General features: G+C 35.6%; 1 protein-coding gene across 2 annotated transcripts in view; it reads right to left on the minus strand.

Annotated features, from left to right (window-relative positions):
* Positions 1 to 17,100: 17,100 nt before the first annotated feature.
* Positions 17,101 to 24,154, minus strand: part of L (zinc finger protein Lobe) — an 813,940-nt gene continuing 806,886 nt past the window's right edge. For both annotated transcript variants that reach the window (XM_081761539.1, XM_081761547.1), the window contains one exon: positions 17,101 to 21,059. In XM_081761539.1, coding sequence (XP_081617665.1) covers positions 17,701 to 21,059 — 3,359 coding nt within the window. In that variant the 3' untranslated portion in view covers positions 17,101 to 17,700. The remainder of the gene's footprint in view (positions 21,060 to 24,154) is intronic.

A 24,154-nucleotide genomic window follows, 5' to 3' on the forward strand; every position in this document is an offset into this window, starting at 1 on the left:
ATAGGCGGTCTTGGCATCAACGGGGAAAAGAGTGTACGCATTTTGAATGGCGAGTCTACTGAAATAGAGGATTTAACATCACATCTTGAAGAAGCAGATGAAAGACTTGTTTTACATGTGAATCACGCCATCAGGACATCAGAAATGACACGCGTTGTACTTGCTTCATCCGATGCTGATTCATTTGTATGTGCAACGCACTTTTATGCCTTGGAATTTAAGAAGAGAGGACTTTTTGAAATGTGGGTTCTGTGTGGCACAGGGTCAACAACCAGATATTTACCAGTTCACACACTTATTGACTACATTCCAGAACCTTTTATCAACGTTTTGCCAGCTGTCCATGCGTTGTCTGGATGCGATACCACAAGCAAATTTTTGACAAAACACGTTGCTGTTAAACGCGCGAAGGAGTCACTCCAACTTTTGGAACATTTTGGGAAGAATGAGTTAAACAATGTAATGGTTCAACAAGCTGAGTCATACCTTGCAAGCACCATAAAAGCAAACTATACCACACTGGATGAACTCAGAGTTACGGAATATCACAGAATGAAACGTATTGATTTCACAAAGCTCCCACCAACATCATCATCAACACACTTTCACATAAAAAGGAGCGTATCTTCAAAGTCATCGTTGGTACAATATACTTCAGAATTACACACCACTTAATCCAGCGGACTATGGTTTCGTAGAAGAAGACGGTGATTGGTTACCATCTGTAGTAGAAGAAAGACTTCCACCGGATTTGCCTGTACCCTGCACATGCAAGAAATGTGCCAAAAGCACTGTCTGCAAGTGTCGTTTAGCAGTAATTTCGTGCTCGAAATTCTGTGAATGTGGTCTGAATGGTTGTGATAATCCATATAACTAACATGCAAGCTGTAGTACCAAATAACGAAGTTCATATAATAACATTGTATTGTGTCATTCTTTTGTAACATCCAAAATAATGTTTATTTTTTTGTTGTTTTTGTTGACTATGATATCATTATTTGTACTATGTACACTACGTATTGTTTCTGAAACTATAACAGTTGTTACTACATACTTAATTATAAATTATAAGTATTCAGAGAAAAGATTGTCATTAAAAGTTTGAACTTATCAAATTCTTCTAACTCCGAAGATTGTAACTTTTAGTTTTAAATATTTTCCAACATCTTGCAAAAATCTGTTCATGTCAAATCTTTTGATCAAACTCGAAATAATCCCATGCAGCAGTAACGACAATGGTGCTCTATAAGTGTGTATTTCAATATACATAATGACGTCATCAACCCCTCCTCTGTGGGTACAAAAATTCACGGAGCCTATTTATTCTTTAATACAAAACGTGCACTATCCCGACGATGTGGAGAACCCATAATTAGCCCATCAATACCACATAAATTATCCGAAAAGAGAAATGCCGTATACGCAACTTTCTCCAACACATCCCATGTATGCTCTCAAGTAATTCGTTGTATCTTCTTTGTTTCTTAACCGATCTTAATGATTTATGTGTCAAATGAAAGATATTTTAATACCCTTTTAAGTTAAAAAAATGTGTTTCTCGATCATTCCAGTTATTTGCTTGCAATGTTTAAAAATATGAGTTATGCCCATCATAAAAAAAATGCAAATTTTAATATACAATTATTTTTGTAGGTGTTTATTTCAATGATTAGTCAAACACTTTAGATAATTTATTATAGTCTGTTACCTTCTACGTCATTTGGTTTTTAAATCATGAAAATTGGACTATTAGTTTAGGAGATATGTGCTTTTTTCACAAACGTTGCACTTTGGCTGGTCGGCCCTATTGGCGGTCATATTGGGAGCAATTGCGCACTATCCCGATCACGTGACCAACCCATAAATAGTCCACTACTACCATACAAACTATTCCAAAAGAGAAATGCCGTATACGCAACTTTTCCAATAGACATGGTCTGGCCCCAAGACTATAAGTCAATTATTGATACCAAAAATGAGTTATGTTTAACACGTTGACCGCCACTATATATTTTGACCTTTCTCATCTGTGCGACACGGGCAACAATCCGCCATTAACACTTTGTTTTCGCCTTTGTTTTAACCCCATAAAGTATAATTTTCATTGTGTATGGTTTTACATACACGTGGCGTGGATATTAAATTTTGACTTCTACGCCATATGTATGTAATAGCATACACACCTATAGAGCGAACGTGAAAAAGTGCAATATATATTTGTGTGTATGGAAAACCATACACGATGCGCTGCATGAAGGAGCCGTGTGTATGAAAATCCATTCACATGGCAGCCAACGTGTTAATGCTACATACAATATGTATTGTAATGAACGTGACATGTAGAGCAATACATAATGGTATTTTCCATGTTATCAATATTCAAGCCTGTGAATTTTGTCTGCAAAATTTATTTTACGTTGAATATAATATGTCATTCTAGTAGCAATTTAAGCTGGAATGCTTAAACATACTTCAGTTTTGTTTTTCAAGAGATTTTCTTTTCTATACAACCATTATTTTGTCAATAGCATACAAAACATTGGCATCAAAATTTTTGTATGCATAGTCTTCAACACTTTTTCCCATACATTTTTCTCAACTTTCTCACATTTAGTTGAATATTTTCCTCAACACCTTTTCAGTACTGAAATGTGTTCAGTTAATAATTTAGTATAGCAGCTAACTTGAAAAGTGTTTATGATAAAAAGGAAAATTATACTGAATATACACAATATCATGTTTACATTGTTCATCTTGCAAAAGTTTCTTTGCTATCGATGTCGTACACTCTTATTTCTTGGTAAATTATTTGCAACTGCTGCAACTTTAATCACTTTGCTCACGACTTTTATCCATGTCACCCGAGTCGGGGATTGCTTTTCAGACCCGGTCTATTTGAAATACATGCGATAACCCAAACAAAACTATCTATTCGGACAGACCGGATGGCCCGGAAGTAACCGAAATGTCTGCTCCACAGAATTTTATAGGATTAATGATGTCCACTATTCTAGCTCGAATAATCACATGGTTCATGTTTGATTCTCAGTGTGACATTTGTGGTGTGGGAGACCCGGGTTCGATTCCCGGCGGGAACTCATGTGGTTGGGATTCCACGTTAATCAGTAGGTCTCGTCTCATAATAGCCTCTCTGCTGAAAGGAATGTTAAATTCAAAATCACTCCAATTTGACATTTCTTAATTTATCAAGTCTTCACTATTTCAAATATAATTTTACGTTTATTCGTCTTCTAATACGAATAGTAATGCAGCAGTTTTGGACTCATACACACTACGCAAAAAGATTAGTAAAACAACATTTGCGCTCAACTATATCTCTTATTTTCGACACAACAAGTTTTACGGGCTCGCTTGTTTAAATTTTGACGATCTTTTATAAGAAAATCATATAACTCATCATTCCTGTACTTATCACACGTTCATACTCTTATGGACCTTGTAGTTATCTTTCATTGCAATGTTTTAATACACACATACGCACACGTCAAGAAAGAAAGACAGTTACAGACTTAGTGAAAAAAGGGAATAGAATTTTGTTTGCTAGAATTACATTTAAAAATGAAATTAACGTGAATTAAAAATTAGTTTAACGTTCAACGGTTAAGCTCCTTAGGCTAGAGGAGACGGATAATTGATGAAAGTGAACGTTAGTTAAAATAAAATTTAGTGATCTCCTAACGGCAATCAAATCCAGGACTACATGGACCAACGTCTCACGTACTAACCACTAGACCAACCGGAAGTGTCAGAACTATATACATTAACAGTATCATACAAATTTTCTATGTGTATAACGATGTTTTTCGTCGTCACTAGATCTGTTTAGGTGCACACTGGATCATAAGTCTGACAGTTTCCAGGTCACGACATTCGTAATCAGTTTAAGTTGAATTAAGTTGATTTTAACGGCCCTTTCAGCAGCGAGGCTATATGAGACGGGACCTACTGATTAACGTGAAATCCGAACCACATGAGCTCCGGCCGGGAATCAGATTCATCACTGCTTTGCAATTCCTAGTATAATAAGTACAACGTTCTATTCGTTCCAACTCCATATACAGTAAGAACTGGTTGTAGTCAAATACTTTTCTTGAGGGGAAAACGGAGTCTGTTTCCCGGCGCGAGTTCATGTAGTTTGGATTCCACGTTAAGCTGTAGGTCCATCTGTCATATGGCCTCGCTGCTGAACGGGACGCTAAATTCAAATCAACTACAACAACTAATAACAGATATTCTAGAAAGGGCTCTGCAGACTATTTTCTTCATAATAAAAGTTTACTTGTATCACACAGAACAAACATGTATGTCTAAATTTTTGCTGTAGTGGCTTCCACCAAAAATGTGTTTTAATAAACAACGTACACTATTTTTGGCATTATTAAATTTGATCAGTTGCTACATTTGTAAGTGAAGCGTTGACATTCCTTGTTCTTCCTGAAATATATGCAAAGAAAAATATATCTTTTGACCTAAAATCCGGCATGTACTAATAATGTAATTAGTTAATCTTATATATAAACAAATTGGGAAACAGGAGCTGGTTCAGTGAGCCATTCTCTGGATTTATCAGTAGCCAATTTGTAACGACAAATTATAGCCATGGCACGTCAAATTTCTTTTGAATTGCTCAAGGTTTAAGGTTTTTAACATATTTCAGACAGTGTTGGGAAGTAACATAACGCAAGTAACGCGTTACTTTTTAAGTAACGTTTCCTAGTAATGCGTTACATTTTTTCCAAAGTAACTATAGCGGTAACGCGTTACAATTTTTAAGTAACGTACCTAGTTTGCGTTACTTTTTTCGCGTTACATTTCGAATGAGTAACTACAATATATGTATTTTTTTTTTTCGGAAACAAATGTTTCTTTCCTGTAAGTGAATTTCTCAGAATAAAACAATCGAGCATGAACTATGTATGTCAGCGACCGACAGTCACAGACATACAGAGAAACAGATAAGTTCGTAGTGCCACTTGCTGTTTTTTGAAGATGAGGCCTTAGGAAAATCACGTGTACTGATTGCAAGCACCTGGAAGATTTTGTCGTAGATTTTGACAGCTCCAAATCAATACATTCAGTGAGTGAACTACGAGTGCAATGATACCGGTAGTTTATTTTACTTTGATTGGTATTGTTTTTTATAAAGATGGAGAACGAAAATATTTTGCCGTTCTAATATTCTAAAGAATACTTAAAAAAAAAAAAAAGAGCTGAGGATGATGGTGGACAGAATTTAAAAGTAAAGTGTCTGAAGTGCCCCGGCGGAAAATATTTATCAACAACTAAGGTGCCATAATTAACGATTTACAGTAAGGGGTCAATATGAATAAACTGTGTTCTGATGAGCAGGCCTACTTTATTACTAGAAAATAGTTTGCTGATGGTATGTAATATTGGAGTTCTTTCAGATCAGTTTTCTTATCCTAGAGTCCCGTTGATTACAGAGTAGTGTGATGTTTCTCTATATTCTGTATTTTTAATTTTACATAACAACATTGTTATTATTATATTTTTAGTTTAGCAGAATAATAATAAGCAACCATTTTTTCTAACGCATAGGGATAAAACACGAATCAAGCTAAAACTCGACTCGACTCGAATTCAAGCCGAGTTTCGAGTCAAGTCAAGGGTAATATCTCGAGTCGAATTCCGAGCCGATTCAGTTTTTCGCGCCGAGTTTCGAGTCCAGCCGAGTTTGATAAATGGCTTGTTCGTTTTAAGTAGTCTTGAAATCATGGCCTGATTACACTGGAAAACGAAAACCATGAGAAATGTAAGCTAAACAATAATATGGAATACTTTTAGTATTGCTCACGAGAGGAGACACTGCTCGCATCTCGTCTCGTCTCGATAGCGAGACCACAAGAGATTTTTTATAACAAGTTCAGCTCGGCTCGGCTCAACTGAGAAGATGGCTCGAGCCGGCTCACTTGGGGTGAATCATCGGCTCGAGTTGGCTTGGTAGGGATGACCCATTTGCTCGGTTCGGCTCAACTGAGCCGAGGGCTCTAGCCGAGTCGGTTGGATGAGCTGTTGGCTCGGCTCACTTCTCGGTTCGGGTCGATAGTGAATGAGCTGTAAGCCTAGCTGCTCAAGTCGTTGACAATTCTAAACCCAGGTCGAGCAGTTTTGGAGATATTTGGCCAGTACCCTATAACTTTTAACAGTGTTTGACTTGAGCCCGAATACTCAACCTAGACCCTCAACCCAAATTCAGAAGCACGTGAACAATATCCATGACTCCTAGACTTCACGACTACCGAGGTTGGCAATCAACTAGTTTTTTAGTATTCAAATACAAACCGCCTATCTTTCATTTTTATATAGTATTATGATAATAATAATAATAATAATAATAATAATAATAATAATAATAATAATAATAATAATAATAATAATAATAATAATAATAATAATAGCGGTAGTAATAGTAGTACGGAAAATTGAAGTCATAATTTTTTCACATTTTTAAAGTGTCGGACCTAAAAGTACTGCGTTAGTAACGCGTTACTTTCGAAGTAAAGTAACAGTTACTTTTTGGGGCAAGTAACGCGTTACTAACGCGTTACATTTTAAGAGAAAGTAAAGTAACTTATAACGCGTTACATTTTTACAAGTAACTTACCCAACACTTCACTCGGTGAAGTGTTCTTATCTATTCAAGAAACTTGTGTTTCAGCAAATAAGAACAAATATTTTTGCTAACTTCCAATATCTTTTATTTCATTGTAGTTTATTTTAGAATAAACCATTGCTTAATTTATTACAGACTTGATCATAATGTTTGTCACATTATCTACGACATTTTAAGTATAAATGTATTCATTTTTCCATTTATTTATGTAACGAAATATAATGACATACTAACACTTTAAGGCCAATTTCACATTATCCGACGATTTGCCGGATCCGGTTCCGGCTGTTTGCCGGATCCAGTTTCGCCCCTTTCATATTATCCAGCGTTTTGCCGTGGATGAAAAATATGCGATCAGGGTTGCTGTGCAACTGAAGAAACAAAACTCAGTGACTCTTGTCGTGTTGTGGTGGTTGTAATGGACAGACGCAAAATGTGTTTTCTACTCGCCTTGTTAAGACACAGGCAGAAAAAAAAGTCAGAGACACATATAGGTTCACTCTTTTTTAGAGAAGCGGTATCTTAGGGAGCTAACCAAAGTTTAGGGGGCCTGGCCCCCTAGCCCCCCGTGGATAGGGCCTGTTTGTTACCGAATGAGAGAACATGCCACATACAGAAAAGATGTGCACTTTTTATTAGAAAGCGGTATTTTGGAAGACATTTTTCTATACTGTTTCCACAATTGATAAACTTGGTCAAAATAGCGGCCCGGTTCTGGATATTTAAAATACCGTTCCGGTATTCAACTGTTGTGACTGAGAAAACCAGCCTAAAGTACTCTCGGGATAGTGAACCGTTGAGGTCTATCCGAGAATCTCAAGCCAACATTCAGCCACTGACCCCAAGACTGGTCTGTAGGCATTATTATTGTTATTACTAGCTGTTATATCCGTTCTTCGCACGGGTCAGATAAAATATCAATGTAAACAAACTGAACAATGAGAGAAGAATTAAGAAACATTTCTAAAATCAGATACATTTTGTGTGAATATATATCCAACAACGTACGTGTTTTCATTGGGAAGACCGATGGGGGCTGAATTTGAACGTAAACACTATCGGGAGTATCAATATACATCTGAGAGACCTCGATAAATATGAATTCGACACAACTACTTTTACATGTCCCGGTAAACGCCCCCTGAAACCCCTCCCTGGTTCGAATTGTGAAAAAATCGCCTCTGGTCTTCAGCCGATACCGCAAAAACTATGAATGTGACACTAACATCTGTCATTTTCTACTACTTTTACATAGAAAGTAAACGCCTCTGTGATCCTCTGGTTCCAATTTTGAAAAAACAACGCCTCTGATTCCCAGTCGACGGGGGCTGTATTTGGAAGTCAACGCCCTGGGAGAATCACCATTCATCTCAGCAACAGCGAAAACTATTGATTTGACACTAATATGGGTCATTTTCGATTATTTTTATATGTCTCGCAATTCTCCAGCCCGGTGACTCCCGGCCCGCATACAATGGTGGCTGAATTTGAAAATCATCGCTAATGAAAATATCACCATTTATCTCAGACCGCGAAAACTGTGAATTTCACACTAACATCGGTCATTGTGGATTATTTTTTACATGTCTCGGTGATCTCCTGGCCCAAGTTCCTTAGCTGATGGGGACTTAAATGAGAAAGTAAACGCTATCTTGAGTTTCACCATTGAGCTCAGTGACTCCGAAAGCTATAGATTTGATATTTATATCGGTCATTTTCGATTATATTTACATGTCTCGAAATTCCCCCCCCCCTCTGGAGATCCCCGGCCCGCATACAAATGATGGCTGAAGTCATCGCTAATGGTAGTGTTACCATTGATCTCAGCGACCGCGAAAACTATGGATTTGACACTAATATCGGTCATTTTCTACTACTTTTACATGTCCTGGTAAACGCCCCCCTGAGACCTCCTGGTTCGAATTTTGAAAAAATCGCATCGGTTTGGTCTGGAGCCTGGACCAAGGTACCCGTGACCAAATTTTGGTAACTTTCGGTCCACTCGTATGGTCCCTAGGCCGCACAAAGACAAACAGACACATAAACTCTTTATTTTATTTATATTAGATTATTATTATTATTATTAATATTAATAATAATAATATTATACTATTTCGGGTTTATTCTTTTGTTTTAAGCGTTCCGTCTATTGACTCAAGTCTCCTTAAAGCACTGCTCTAGTCTCTGAATTCAGAGGACTATTCAAGAAATTACAGCCAGATAATTATAAAATATATAAAGTACGTTATATTTATCAAATATCACATCATGAATTCTCTCTTGCTTTGCGTAACAAAATAGTACATAAATATAAAGCAAAAGACTGTATTGCTGAAATATTTGATAGTGTATATTTCAATTTTGGGTCACCACAAATTTATAGAAGGTCATTTGTCCAGTGGTACACGGACTTCTCCCAATCTTCTATTACATAGAAAAATAATAATTTATATTGATTTCGACACTTCGGTAGTATTGGTCGTTTTCAATTAATTTTACATGTCATCTTTCCCCATATATTGTATATACAGGTTTGGTTAATTACTCCAGATGTACTGGGCTAGAACATAACCACATACACAAACACACTCCACATAACACACAAAACCACACGCTCCCATATTATAGCAGCCACTTTCTGCTCTTTCCTGGCAACACTTGCTTCCTCCCCCAACACCCTCTGGTAGTTTGCCGCGTATATGTGAAGAGCGTCATTGCTTGTAATGGCCCGCTTGGCTATACACGGCGATTTGCCGCGCAGGATTCTAGCAGGGAGATCCGGCTGTTTTTGCTCGCCGAATGAATGTCCGGCGACCGCCGCACATATGTGAAGAGCTTCATTGCTTGCAATGTCTTTCTATCTCGTCCGGCAATTCGCTGGAACCGGATCCGGCAAATCGCCGGATAATGTGAAAGGGACATAACTATGCTCTTTGGTTAGTTTAAAACTAAAGATGAGTATTTTATTTCCAAAGAAAAAATATTTTCATTATATTTAGTTTTAAAAATAAACATGATTGAAGCCAATGTGCTGACCACACACAAAATAATCGAAATTAATCTTGTTGATCATAACTGTTTATGGACATAAAGATAACTCGATTTGGTTTTCAGCTGTAAACCTATTCATTGTTCATATTAATAGAATAATCAAGAATGGTCCTTATGCTTGTAAAATCCTACTTCATTCTACACTTGACCAAAGAAAGAAGAAAGATTGCAGAATGTCGAATCACATCTAAAACTCTAATCACTTTTCTTTTTGCTGTTGTTCTACCTGATCAATAAAAAAGCATAGCGCGATGGAGATGCAAACACCGGTCGTGTGAGTAAGAGTTCTGTACAGATCCAATGTGCCAGGAAATAACACGTAACAGAATCTATGTACACTGTAAATATGTGGCTAATAGCCCTAAATTTCAAGCTATGAAAGAACATAGTTTAATTTTCTTCTTCTTATCATCATCGTCATCATCATAAGTATTCTGTCATTATTGGCAGGTCACTTGCTGCAACTGTGAACTTTGTATGCTCCACAATCTTCCTCTATCCTCTTCGTCTTCACGTACGATATCGTCCATGAAGTGTATCATCCTTCGCCTCCTCCCTCTCTTTCCTTCCACCATATCCTTTAGTACGTCCCTTGTGACACATATCCTTGTGAGCCTATGTCCCAACCAGTTTCTCTTGCTCTTCTTAATAATATCTAAAATTGTTCTTTTGTCCCCCACTATTTCTAATTTCCTCTCATTCGTTTTCCGCCAACCCAGCTAATTCTCTCAATTCTTCTCCTCTCTCACATTTCGAAAGCTTCCAGTCGTTTTTCATCCCTTTTGCGAAATGTGTATGTTTCTGCCCCATACAGCACAATACTCCACACGAAGTATTTTATGAGTATGTTTCTCAACTCTTTATTATTCTAGATCTCACAATATAGTATTTTCTTCCTCCTAAAGGCTTCTTTCGCCATTCCTATCCTTGCTTTTATTTTACGTTCATACTTCATATCATCACTAATACTGTATACCTGAACTTCCGATGTGTCGAGAACTAGTTTTATGATATTTCTATAGTGTCTTATGTGAACTATAAAGGAAAAGATAATGCATTTATCGATTTTGTTAAAGATTGGCCTTTAAAACGTTGAAATCGCGTGGTGACAGAACGGTACGCATACTGATTTCATTCTCATACTACGGGACAAGTCATACTGTCCCGCGAAGAAACTAGGGGCCGCGGTGGTTCAGTGATAGAGCGTTAACCTCTGGTGTATGGGGTACCGGGTTCAGATCCTGCTCCCGCCAAGTGAACTTTTTGGTGGGCAAACACCGTGTCCTCGGGATTCTCCCGTTTCCACCTACTTTCTTCATTCCACCATTTCATTCATTTCTCATTATCACGGCATAATCGTGGGACGTAAAACAAAGATTTCATATACCGCGAAAAAAAACATGCATTTTGTTTTGTGACAGATAATACACCCACCTAGATGCCATAGCGTTCAACGTATCTCAACCAAATTTTAAACTTTAGATTTTATGTGATCCTTGAGGGGGAAGGTCGAATTTTCTTTCTACCCCTAAAAATAGGGGAGTTTATTTACGGATAAAAAAATCGATTTTTTCGAAAACGATAACAATTTTGCTTATATTCTTAAATCAATTTTCTACAAACAACCCCATCACGTAGTATGAATCATTTCTCTTGGAAAAATCGAGAAAGGGTAGGGGTGAGTTTTCTTTCATGGGGTATTTTCTTTCGGGCGATTTTCTCAAAACAAGGCTCTGGGAATTTTGTTTATACTTCATAAATAAATATTTTATTAATAACATGACAATATGGTTTTAACAAAAGAGATACTGACCAAAGCTTAAAACCCACTTTATTTTAAATTATAATTTGTTACTGTTGCTAGATATCCGAAACAGTAACAAATTATAATTTAAAATAAAGTTGGTTTTAAGCTTTGGTCAGTGTCTCTTTTGTTAAAACAATCAATCCAAAGCCATGAATAGTCTGACAATATGGTGTAAGTCATTTGTCCTGAAAAATGTACAAGGAATATTTTATTCTTAGAGATTATTTTATTCGGAGTATTTCCTCAGAAACGATTTAATGATTTTGTTCATATTTCACAAATATAAATAATTAATAACTTGACAATATGACATAACTCATTTAACCTGAAAAGGTCTACGTCGGGTAATTTATTCTTGAATGTGAGTTCTTTTTCGGACGATTTTCTTAAAAGACACAGTCGATATTCTTCATACTTCATAAATAAATATTTCGTTACTAGCAGCGTTCACCCCGCTTCGCTGCGGTCACCCCGGAACGCAATAAACTTTGTTACTTAGATAATTTTTACTTTTTCGCTTTCAAGTGATATGATAAAAACCATAGAAGATTGCAGTAAATGTTAACATTATATCGCCTGTCATTTATGTTAACCCGCCCCGCTTCGCTGCGGTCACCCCCGAACGCAATAAACTTTGTTACTTAGATAATTTTTACTTTTTCGCTTTCAAGTGATATGATAAAAACCATTATAACGCCTGTCATTTATGTTAACCCGCCGAGTGACACGGTCATGCGGGTTGCATATACATACGTTTATTTTTATACCTATGATGAACTAACAAAGGATTTGTACGTAATGGACACCTGAATGGTCAATTATCTCAAGACACTGGTAATTGAAAATTAAAGTGATATGATAAAAACCATCTAGGGTCCAAATCCTAATAACCCCCCAAAAATAAAAGAAATTGGTTCAGCCGTATTAGCGTGATGAGCGGACAAAGGATTTGTACGTTCTCTTTTATATATATAGATTATTCTTATAATGATACATAAATCACTTCCATGAGTTATTAACCCACTAGAGTTAGTTTACGCTTGGGTTGATTTTTATTTACTTATTTTTTTCTTATTTTACAATTTTGTAAAATACCATTCATACGATTTTGATATTATATATTTTTCGATAAGTTATTTCTTACAGAAAAATTTGCATGGATAGTTTACTTTTGGGAATGAGAATGGGTTTTCTTTCAGTGGAGTTTTCCAAAACATACCTTATAATTTTGTTTGTATTTCACATGAAAATGTTCCACCGCCTCCTTTAATCTAGACGGTATAACGGGACGTAAAACTGAAAGATTTCATTTCAAGACAATGTTTCATTAATAACTGCAGCATTATATGATATAGTTTAAGTAATTAAAAAGGGAAAATGTAGTGAGGGGTCCCCATACTTCTTATTTATTCTAGTTTATTGTGAGAACCAAACCTCGAAAGTTCACACTGGACACAGACTCCGAATTTATTCCTGTTACTTTAAAGTATAGGCGCACTATAACAATTTACTCCTATATTTCAAATACAAAGTTCATTCAAATACCAAATAACGACACATTTAATATTACACCTATATGATCAGTACATATAAGTGGATATATTATAACGTTAACCTTCATATTTTCGGGGCAGAAGTGACAAAGCGATAACTGGAAATTAAAAAAAAAAAAAAAAAAAAAAAAAAGATATGCTAGACTCTTGTCCTGGGAGGTCAATGACGGTATGCTATCCATATGAAATGGAGTGTAAGTCAATTTGAAAAACCTGTGAAGAATATAAGAAGTTTCCTTTATTATTTTCCACACCTGTTTTTGGGCAGTATATGAAACACACGAGCTTTCTTATCAGCTCGTATTATCAGCTTTCTTCCCTGCAGAGTTTTCCTAGTTCTGGACAATTCCCTAGATAGATGATGATGGCATCCGCTGGTTTGAATATAGGTAATTAGTAGGCAGCGAACCTGTTTTTTTTTTTTCACTTTTCTCAAGTAATTTTTTCTTAGAGTAAAAACTGAAGTAAATCTGCAGAAGAACAGTTGACTAGTTTCAAAGGTAGAATGTGTATGTGCGACAGGAAATTTTCTGTTGTGTAGTGGCCCCGCGTAGAATAGTCGCTAACGCTCTCGTCTTCGGTGCGAGCGGTCCCGAGTTTGATTCCCGGTGGAGACACTCGGTCGAAAAAGTGTAAAACGCTTTTTCTAGGCCAGCCACCCTGAATGAGGCTTTCCTCATTCACATCACTCAAATGCCGAGATAGTACCTCATGTATAGGTCTCAGGCCGCCTCCTTCCTTCCTTTTTTCCTTCTCTTTCTCTGGATAGTGTGCTCGCCGAGGGACGTCATCCCTCATACGTGACGGGCTAAATGGCTTTAGATGCCGAAAGCCCAGAAATCTACATCCTAAGTCCTTTTCTGTGCTATATTGTTTAGTCAAGCTATGTTATGTATTTTTTAGCTGCATTTTGTGTCAGGCAAGTCTTCCCGTTCGTGTTTTCAACGAACTTAAAAAGTTTATTACTGAATTCTCTACGACATTGTGTGTGTGTGTGTGTCTGTTATTTGCGAATTTTTCAATTTTTAGCCGTCCACTCGATAGAGCATCAGAAACTACGTGAAAGAAGTGATGACATTTTTGGCGTCACTCTTACCGTTCCCGAGATATTGGTAAAAAAAAAAAAAAAAAAAAAAAAAAAAAAGCGATTTCGGGTGATTTAAGGAGCTATATCTCGGGAACCGTAAGTCATAGACCGCCTTATGCAGAATCGTTTTGACGAATTATTAGCGTCGTACTAAACGCCTGACTACTGCAGGAAACAAAGTACGGGACAAGAATACACGACCAAAAATGACATTAAAACTAATGACGTTTTTGGTTGGTTATATGTTAATCGAACTCTTTAGTATGGCAGTAATCATGCGTCAGAACGACTTTGCATAAGGCCCAGAGAGATTATATATTAGTGTTGATCAATACCTAACAGAATGGTGAACATTTTGGTACCAAATAATAACCGGTGGCCACTTTCGAAAAACATAATTCTTTTTAATTCGTTCTAGCAATGCTCTTCGAGCATTCTCAGCTGGTTTAATCTGAATATATTCTGTTAAAAGCAGTAAAGATGATCATACAAAACGCCCCTATTTACATGTGTGGGATATGGGACAAGAATATCCACTGTTAATCTTCAAGATATCAACAGATTGGCTCCATTAACGAACTTGGTTTATTTCTTGCTCAAAATAATAATAATAATAATAATAATAATAATAATAATAATAATAATAATAATAATAATAATAATAATAATAATAATAATAATAATAATAATAAATAAATAAATAAATAAAATAAAATAATGATAGATTATCTTAGAGGTTCGAGTTAGGAGTGTTCTAGATATTTAAAATGTCCGCCAAATAAGAAAATGAGGAGAGCCATGTGAAATCGTTTAAATTGTGCTAACTCAAATTTTGAATTAATGAGGAACAACCATAATTCGGACACAAAGCTCAAATAATCGCCTCAAAACCTTTCCCCGAGACAACCAGTGAATTTCTGAGTGTACTAATTACTGTTCCTGATCACTGCTCATTTCGTTACAAAGACTAAAACGTAACAGGCTGTTAAGATGACTGGCTCTAATAAAATTGACAATTTTCACTACCTAGTCAAGAGCGATTTTCATTTTTGAGAGCATACAACGTGTAACTGGTCTAGTTTATTAATACGAATGAATATGTTGAACCAGATGCTACTTGTGTATTAGTAGCTTAAGTTCTTGTTGTTGAGATGTGTTTTGCACATATCTTTCAATTTTTGTTGGTAATTTTATTTCTTGTTTTATCTTTCTGTATTATATTCTTCTTCATTGGTTGACACCTAGGTAATGTATCCCAGGCGTGAGCAACATTAAAAGTTTATTGAAAATAGTGTCCCAAACACCCCCCTTTTAATTTTCTCGCGATCCCCTAGGATCCGCGGATCACAGATTAGAAACATTATTTTAGCTTATTTGTGATATTTACTTTTGTGCAGTGATGACTGGAATATTAGGAATTAGGAATTGGACTGGAATATTAATTTTAGTCCACAGGACTAAATATGAATTTAGAAGTGATCAAGAAACAGCTACCAATACGAATTCAAGTTGAAAGTTTTTTTTTTTTTGTCTTTTCAATTGAATTTTATTATTATTTTGGTTTTATTATTTAAAAAACAATAAAATGTTTTTCGTTAGGTTAGGAAGGTACAATAGTAAAACTGACAGCTTTTTAAAATACATTAATAATTTATTTCTCCCATTTTTTGTTGATTTTTTTTACAAATTACAAATGACAACTTTTTTTTTTAAATCAGTTTGTGCTGTACAAATCTATCCATACAACTTCGTGAAACAAATTTTAAGAACCACCAAGAAGAAAATATCACGAGAAAAAAAGAATCCCGAAAAAAATAACAAGTCATTTTTATAAAATGAAACTATATTAGAAACTTAACAATATCTATGTACTGTACGTTCATACTGAAATTTCAACTTCGAATTATGGATTATCCAATAATAATAATAATAAACAGGAAGAATCATATTTCAAAATTCGGGTAACCTTTTAAAAATTTATTTTTTTCTCTCAGAGGTTCTTAAACTGATAGACATACACCACAATTTCTTTTTTTTTTTGTAAAACATCAACCCACATAACGGGTAAAACAGGAGCACAAAAGGTGAAAAATTAAGGGGAGTTTTTTTTCAACAGACAAACAAACAAACAAAAAAGTACATATCCAAAACTCCATCATATACATGGATCATAACTCTATCCAACATCCTTTTTTTTATTATTACAAACTTTTAAATTAAATAAAATTAAGCGGCACAAAACAATTATTTATATATATATAAACAATAATATTTATATAATATATATTTTATATATAGATAGATATCTCTTTTTAATAATAAGATGTTGACGCGAAGTAAAACGTATCAATTTGTTTTGTATATATAATTATATATTTATATAAAATATTTGTACAATAACAAACAAAAAAGACGAAATAATTTTAAGTGAAAATGTAGAATACCTTCCTTGGTCCCTATGTGACTCAGCCACCATTTTCGTACAATATATAATGGTTTGTTATTGGTGATGATAATAAGTAAATATAAAAAAAAAAAGCACCTGCGCTTGGAACAATGCAATGTATTCTCTACTAATCTACTGTGTTTCACCGCTTCCTGCTCAAAAGTATTTCTGTTCACCAATAATAAAAAGTAGATAATAAAAAAACGAAACTAATAATATACACATCATTAACATATCTTTTTGTTCTCTGTATTCTTTCTCAAGGTATCTTCTGTAAAACACCCATCTTGAGCTTAACCAATATTAACATTGTGGTTTATACATATATTTATATATATTTATTTGTTTACAACTTGAAGTTTGTATCACACTCGTTGGCTCAAGAAATACGTTTCTGTATATACGAAGTCGTTGAGATTATCTTTCTGTGTTTAATCTGTGAGAATTTGACGGAAACAATTATTTGTTGGTGCAAAACGCACATTCTTTTTTAAAAAATCTTCTTCTCTTGACGTAAACATTTAATTACTTTATTGTCTTCTAAAAAAATTGGCTCGTTATATTCTAGTTAAATAACTATTTTAACAAACAATGTATATTTTATTTGATTTCACCGTTCTTTTTTGGTTATATATTTATATATGTACACAGTTATTAATGTCACAAGCACTATTCTTTTTCTTTTAATATCACTGAATTAAGTCAGGTACCAACAACGATCAGGATTTTTTTCACGTTTAATAACAACACACCACCATATTTATTGCGTATTAACGATAAATGCTATCCCGGAAGAAAGAAGTGCATTTTATTTATTTATATTTTTTGTATTTTATAAACTTACAACAACATATTCTATTAATATTATTATTAATAATTATAATCATATATTTAAAACGTTTTTTCTACCTATGACAATAAGTTTATTCATGACTATTTTGCTTCTTTAAACACATATCTATACCCAAAACAAAAAATTGCAGACAACAGTGCAACGCGATAAAGCTTGTTAACTTTCGCGACATAAAAATGAGGACGATGCGTACTTGCTTTCTGTAGTTTTCGATGACTGGGTTTTCGGATCTGCCTAGCAGTTTAGTTTTATTCTTGCACTTCCTCTGTAGACTTTTCAGCATCCCCCGCCACTGCACTAGGAGACTTATTAAAGCTCTCGTCACTACCTGTCGCAGAACTAAATGGAGAATCATCACCGTCATGAGCTTCCTCATCATCCTCCAATTCGTCATCATCATCATCTTCTTTGGCGTCGCTTGAGCAAAGAGAAAAGGCATCAGAGAGTTCGGTGGGCGACAGTGGGAGGTCTTCCTCAGCCTCATGAGATTTCTGTAAATGACGACGCAGTTCACGTTTTGTGTCGAAAGTAGCTGAGCATTCTCGACAAGGATATGACAGGTCTTTGTGATGCGATGTTTTTAAATGTTCACGGAGGGCTTGTGTGGAGTGAAGGACTTCCGAACACGATTCACAAGGATGATTCTCTGGAGAATGTGTTCTCATGTGTTCCTTCACATGACATTTTCTGCTATATGCCTTCCCACAATGAGGACACATAAATGGTTTGAGTCCGTTGTGAGATTTTAAGTGAGCTTTTCGACTCTCCTTTCTCGCAAATCTCTTCTGGCAGACGGGACACTCATACGGACGTTCACCACTATGGGACCGCAAATGGACATTAAGGTTCCTGCTCAGAGCGAATTCTTTGCCACATTCAGGACAAGTGTACGGTGCCCCATGTGAATGGATCTTCTGATGTCCTTGTAAATTGGTCAGGCACGGAAATTCTTTATTGCATTCGTTACATTTGAAGACTTTTTTGGCATTATGTAAATCTTGCGCTGAATGGGTTTTGAAATAATGTTGCTGCATGTCTATAGAAGATTCAAATATTTCGGGACATAAAGTACACTTAAATGTTTTCCCTCCAGGATGTCTTTCGTGCAACTTACGATGATTTGCTAAATGTGTGATGCTGCTGAAGATTTTTCGGCAATCTGGACATTGAAATTCACCGTCAAGAGAGGCTTCTGGATGGTTATATGAATGGTTTTCAAGTTCTGCGCGGAAAAAGAACTTCAAGTGACAATGGGGACAGTCATACGGTCTTGAATTTAATCCATGTTCTAACATATGCTGTTGAAGACCTGATGCAGCAGTAAATACTGCACTACACATATAACAAGTAAAACTTCCACAACCTTCGAAAGTGTGTTCTATTAGATGACATTGTAGTTTCAGTGGAGTATCAAAGAAATTGTGACAAAGGTGACACTCGTGGCTATTTCCTTCGTTTAGGAGATGAGTTGCTACGTGCATCTGTATGTCTTGTTCTGTTTCGAAGCTCATTTGACATTTAATACATTGGTATGTCTTTTTGTGGGTTGATAAATGTTTTTCGAGGGCAGCAACAGTTTCAAATTTTACTTGGCATTCTGGACAACGGTTTTCCTCAGAATTATTATGAACATTACTGCTTTTAGTGTTGTTTGTGCAGCTACTTCCGCCGCCTGCTGGACTTCTGTGGAAACACTCCTTGCAAATGTAAGTCTGCATTCCACTAGTAACACCGTTTACTATTAGATTTTGCGTTTCGTACTGTTTAAGACATATGCAGCAAGGAAATAAAGGTTCTGAATTTTTTAAGTGAAATTTAGCATGCATTTGTACCTCGATTTCCGATATAAGTGTCTGTCGACATACTACACATGGCATAGGTAGTCCTTGTGTGTTATGCTGTTGTAAATGAGTGTAGAACTGGTCCTCATTTTTCAGGTTTACTTTACATGAAGTACACATACTTCCTGTTATTACTTTGCAGTGGGTTAACTTGTGTTCTGCTAGTATAGCTGCTGTTGGACACACTTCGTCACAAATATTGCATTTGTGTTTACCGGTGCTCACTTGATGTGTCTTCATATGATTTTCAAGCTCTGTTCTAGACTTACAATTCTCGCTGCAGTAAGCACAATGAAGGCTAACCGCTGGTGGGGATTTCTGATTTGGACCTTTGATATTATGCACTTGCTTACGATGAGAATTAAGCTCACTTTCTGTTGCAAAATCTCTATCACAAATATCACACGATGGTTGTTCTTTTCTTCCTGTTGAAGATGCGGAAACGGAGGGAACTGCTGAGCCGCTTGCAGCACTAGAATTGATTTTCTTGGATGATTTTTGATGGTTATTTGCAGAAGCTGATGATGCTGCACTTGCCCCTAAACTTAAATTTTCCGGTAGATTGACCTCACCATTTACTTGAGAGCTATGATGAGTTTGAACATGCTTGTCCAGAAGAAATTCAACGTGGAATGCTTCATCACAGAGGGTACATCTAAATTGCTTTTGGTGTGTAGTCAAGTGATATTGCAGCTCCATCTCTGTACCAAAGCTGAGATTGCAGAAGAGGCACCGGAATGGTTGAGCCTTCCTTAGATGAGCTACTTTGACATGGAGTTGAAATTCCATTTCGGAACGAAATATGGACGTGCACGTCGTACATTTGAACAGTTTACATTCATTGCTGTGTTTCACAGCAAAATGTACCTGTATCGATACTTTAGAATCAAACATTTCTTTGCAAAGAGAACACCTATAAAGATGGTGAGCGTGAATATCCATTAAATGTTTTTGAAGTTCGTCGGGTTTGCTGAAAAGTTTTAAACAACACTGACACCCGTATTCAGTTGTTGTTGATAAATAATGGGTCAGTGTGTGGTTGTCCAACTGTTCCTCACTTGAAAACTCCCCATCACATTCAGAACAAACATATTTTTGTACAACTTCATCAAGATGAGTTTTAAGATGCGTCCGAAAGGATTCGAAATCAGGAAACGCGGCATTGCACTGGTTGCACAATAAAGTTCCGGGATGCTCGTACTGCCCACTACCCAGTGACATCGATGTAGGAGGATGCAACGTGGGATTTGTTGACACCGTAGACGTAACAACAGTGGAGGACTCTGAAGACACTGCTGTTGACGACAGTGAACTAATTGTTGAAGATACAGATACTGACATAGATGTAACCGTTCCTAAATCACTTTTCATCCTTTTCCCAGGAGAACCAGATTGACTTTCATGTCTTGATTTTTTGCTTAAGTCAGTGGGCTTAACTTGAGGAGGTTCTGGCAACCCAATCAGTTTTGAGTCAGTGCCGTGGACAAGAACAAAATGTTCAGCAAACATGGTGGCACTTGGAAAGGCCACTGAACATTGAGCACAGAAAACATTTTCTTTCGCTTTGCTGATGATACTTGTGAAGCTATGAACTGACAATGTATGCTTCTGTAGACCTTGCACGTTGTCGAACTTCATTGTGCAGAACTCACATGAATACGGAAGACTGGAGCTGGCGCTCATACTTGGTGAGGGGGACGGTAACCTGGGACTGGGTGTTAGGTGAAGTCCTGCCAAATCCCTGAGATCCCCATTCAAAATTGGACCTGTAAAGAAACGGGTAAAAATTGATTTATATACTTGTTGCTGGAGGTGTGAATCATCTCAAATACAAGCAAATTATTTAGATTAAAATACCTTAAATTTTCACAACTGCAGAGTTGAAATGACTAAGATTATATGATACATCAAACACTGCAAATTTATATTTCAGATATAATTATAGAACAAATGATTTAGAATGTCATTTAATGCATTTTTAAATAGATATAATTAGAATCGTAATTTTTTAGACTTTAAAATCTTGGGTGCATCAGAAGTGATAGTAGTATGACATAAAACTATGAGTGGAGGTTATTATACGAAGTGAATTAACAAACGAACTTTCAGTATTTATACAACTACTGTGTACACCAATAAGCGACTCACTTCTTGATTTACCAAGCGATAATTTTACTTGAGATATTTTTTCTAATATATAATTGCATTTGTCGTAGAAGCTGTAAATAAGAATTAATCATTGTAAAAATAATTAAGTGCTATAAGTGCTTTTTTTTTTCAGTGTAAATTTAGACTTCAAAGAGGAGCTACAGCACCCATTGTCAGTTTGGATTTGCACCTGCTTTCTAGTTACATTGTATTACATGTCTGTAGTTAATCCTTTTCCTATAAAATATTTTCAAAACTATAATTCGGTGTACCAAAAAATATATCAAATTGATATTTAATTCGATTATATTTGCAATAAATATACCGAGAGAACAATACTGTTTGTCTAATAGGGACACTGATGTATTGGCGCCTTTTCTTCTAGAAAAGAAGTACTGCATATATATATATATATATAAAGGTTTGTGATTACCTTTTTTCATTGATTGTAAAAATAGAACATATTTGATTGGAGTTCATATTTTATGAATAGGAGATCAAGATTATGATTATTCGATGTCATTTGCCACGGTGAATCTGATACTGCAGTATCACCTAACTGAACATCAGTCTTCCGCCAATTCAACAGTTGAGACATTTAAGTGTTTGTATTTCATACGCTTTGTTTTATACAATCTACTATTGTGAGATTATGATAAATATACAGGGTATTTCAAAACAACACCGACAACTTTTGGGAGATGATTCCTGACACCAAGATAAAACAAAAAGTATAGACCAACTAGGGTGCACAAATGCTTCCTTTCGGAGTTACAGGGTGCCAAAAACATCAAAAAATGAACTTTAAAGGTTCATACTTCCAATACTATGTTACCTACCGTAGTTGGGTCAAGACTTCACTTAGGAACTAATATGTGCCCTATCTAAAAATCCATGTTTCAGGATCCTAAAATACTCACACAACAATTTTTGTAGAGGGAGTTTGGCTACGGGGATATAGTTTGAAGTACTCACCAACTACCTCTATAAAAAGTGTTGCGGAAGTACCGCAGTATTCTGAAACATGGATATTTGGATAGGACGCATACTAGTTCCTAAGCGAAGTCTTGATCCGACTACAGTAAGTCCCATACTTTTGGAGCTATGGACCTTTAAAATTCATTTTTTTTCCATGTTTTCGACTGCTTATAACTCCGAAAGGAAGCATTTGTGCACCCAGGTTGTTCTATACTTTTTGTCTTATCTTGGTGTCAGGAATCACCTCTCAAACGTTGTCGGTGTTGTTTTGAAACACCCTGTAGAGTATAATCATTTATTTGTAAAACATCAGACTATAATACCTAAAACAAGTTATGAATAACACAAAAAGAAAAAACAGATCTCAAATAGAAGCATTCATTTGCAAGAAAGAAAAAAAAGAAAAAGAAAAAATTCAAATGGAAATAATGCATATGTTTCCATCTACGTAATACACTGTATTAAAGCTAATGTCAAACGTTAATCTCTTGTGTGAGGATGTACCTTTTAGCATACACAATCCATGAGAACATAGAGATTGGTATTACTAATGTGAGAGGAGCATTCAAAAATAGTTTTGTTCTACAAACAAGATTTTTGGAATTGTATGATAGTTGGCCCCTGTAGTACTCAGCTGTACAATTGGTTTAGAGTACCCGAAGAGCAATATAGGTCTCAGGATTTTTTTCAAGCAAATATCTTCTAAATTACCTATCACAAACTATTTATTTTAATTAAATTGATATCTTATTTACTTAAAGTCTATCAACAATCTAATTTTCCATATGCCATTCAACAAAGAAAAGAAAACAGGCATTTTAATCCATATACCTCACTCTATTCGCTTAAATCCTCTCCTCTTAATTATGGCTTTTGAGAGTAATCTGAAGAATCAATGCCTTTTGATCTTATCTTGTGACGTATCAATCCAAAGGCCCAATTATTTAGTACATTTCGATCCCACTTTAAATTTTTCAGAATTATCTTATCGGCTTACTGAGGTCTATTTTTTTTTTCAAACGTTTTCCAACTAACAATTATATGTATCTTATACGTATTCCCATTCTAGTCACGTACCCAACTTACAATTTTAAATTTTTAATTCTCGGCACTATATTTGTTTATTGGAATTTAACTTGTGTACATTTTTACATTCACTTTTTCGTTTAGGCTTTTTATTGTACCATACATTTCCTAAAGATTTTCGTATTTTCCGAGGTAACATGTGCTTATTCATGGGAGTTAATGCTCAGTTTTCATATAATACCAGATAATGTAAGAATTAAGATTATGCTTTTACATATTCAACGAACTGAAAATGTTCGTTACTGAATTCTCTATGTCTCTCTGTGTGTGTGTGTCTGTTATTTGCGAATTTTTCAATTTTGAACCCTGCATTCGATAGAGCATCAAAAATTATCTGAGAAAGTTATTAAATTTTTCGCGTCAATCTTACCATTCCTGAGATATTGGCCAAAAATGGCCAATTTCCGGAGATTTAAGAGCCATATCTCGGGAACCGCAAGTCATAGAGAGATGATATTGGTACTAATCAATGCTTAAGAGGATGGTAAATATTTTAGTACCAAATAGTAACCGGTGACCACTGGTCGTCAATTAATATCGGTACCAAAATGTTTACCATACTCTTAGCTATTGACTAATACCAATGCCATCTCTCTATGACGTACCGTTCTCGTGATATTGGCCAAAAATGGCCGATTTCCAGATATTT

The sequence above is a fragment of the Thermobia domestica genome, chromosome 1 (assembly GCF_964235325.1).
Source record: "Thermobia domestica chromosome 1, izTheDome1.hap1.1, whole genome shotgun sequence".
NCBI classification, from domain to species: Eukaryota; Metazoa; Arthropoda; class Insecta; order Zygentoma; family Lepismatidae; genus Thermobia; species Thermobia domestica.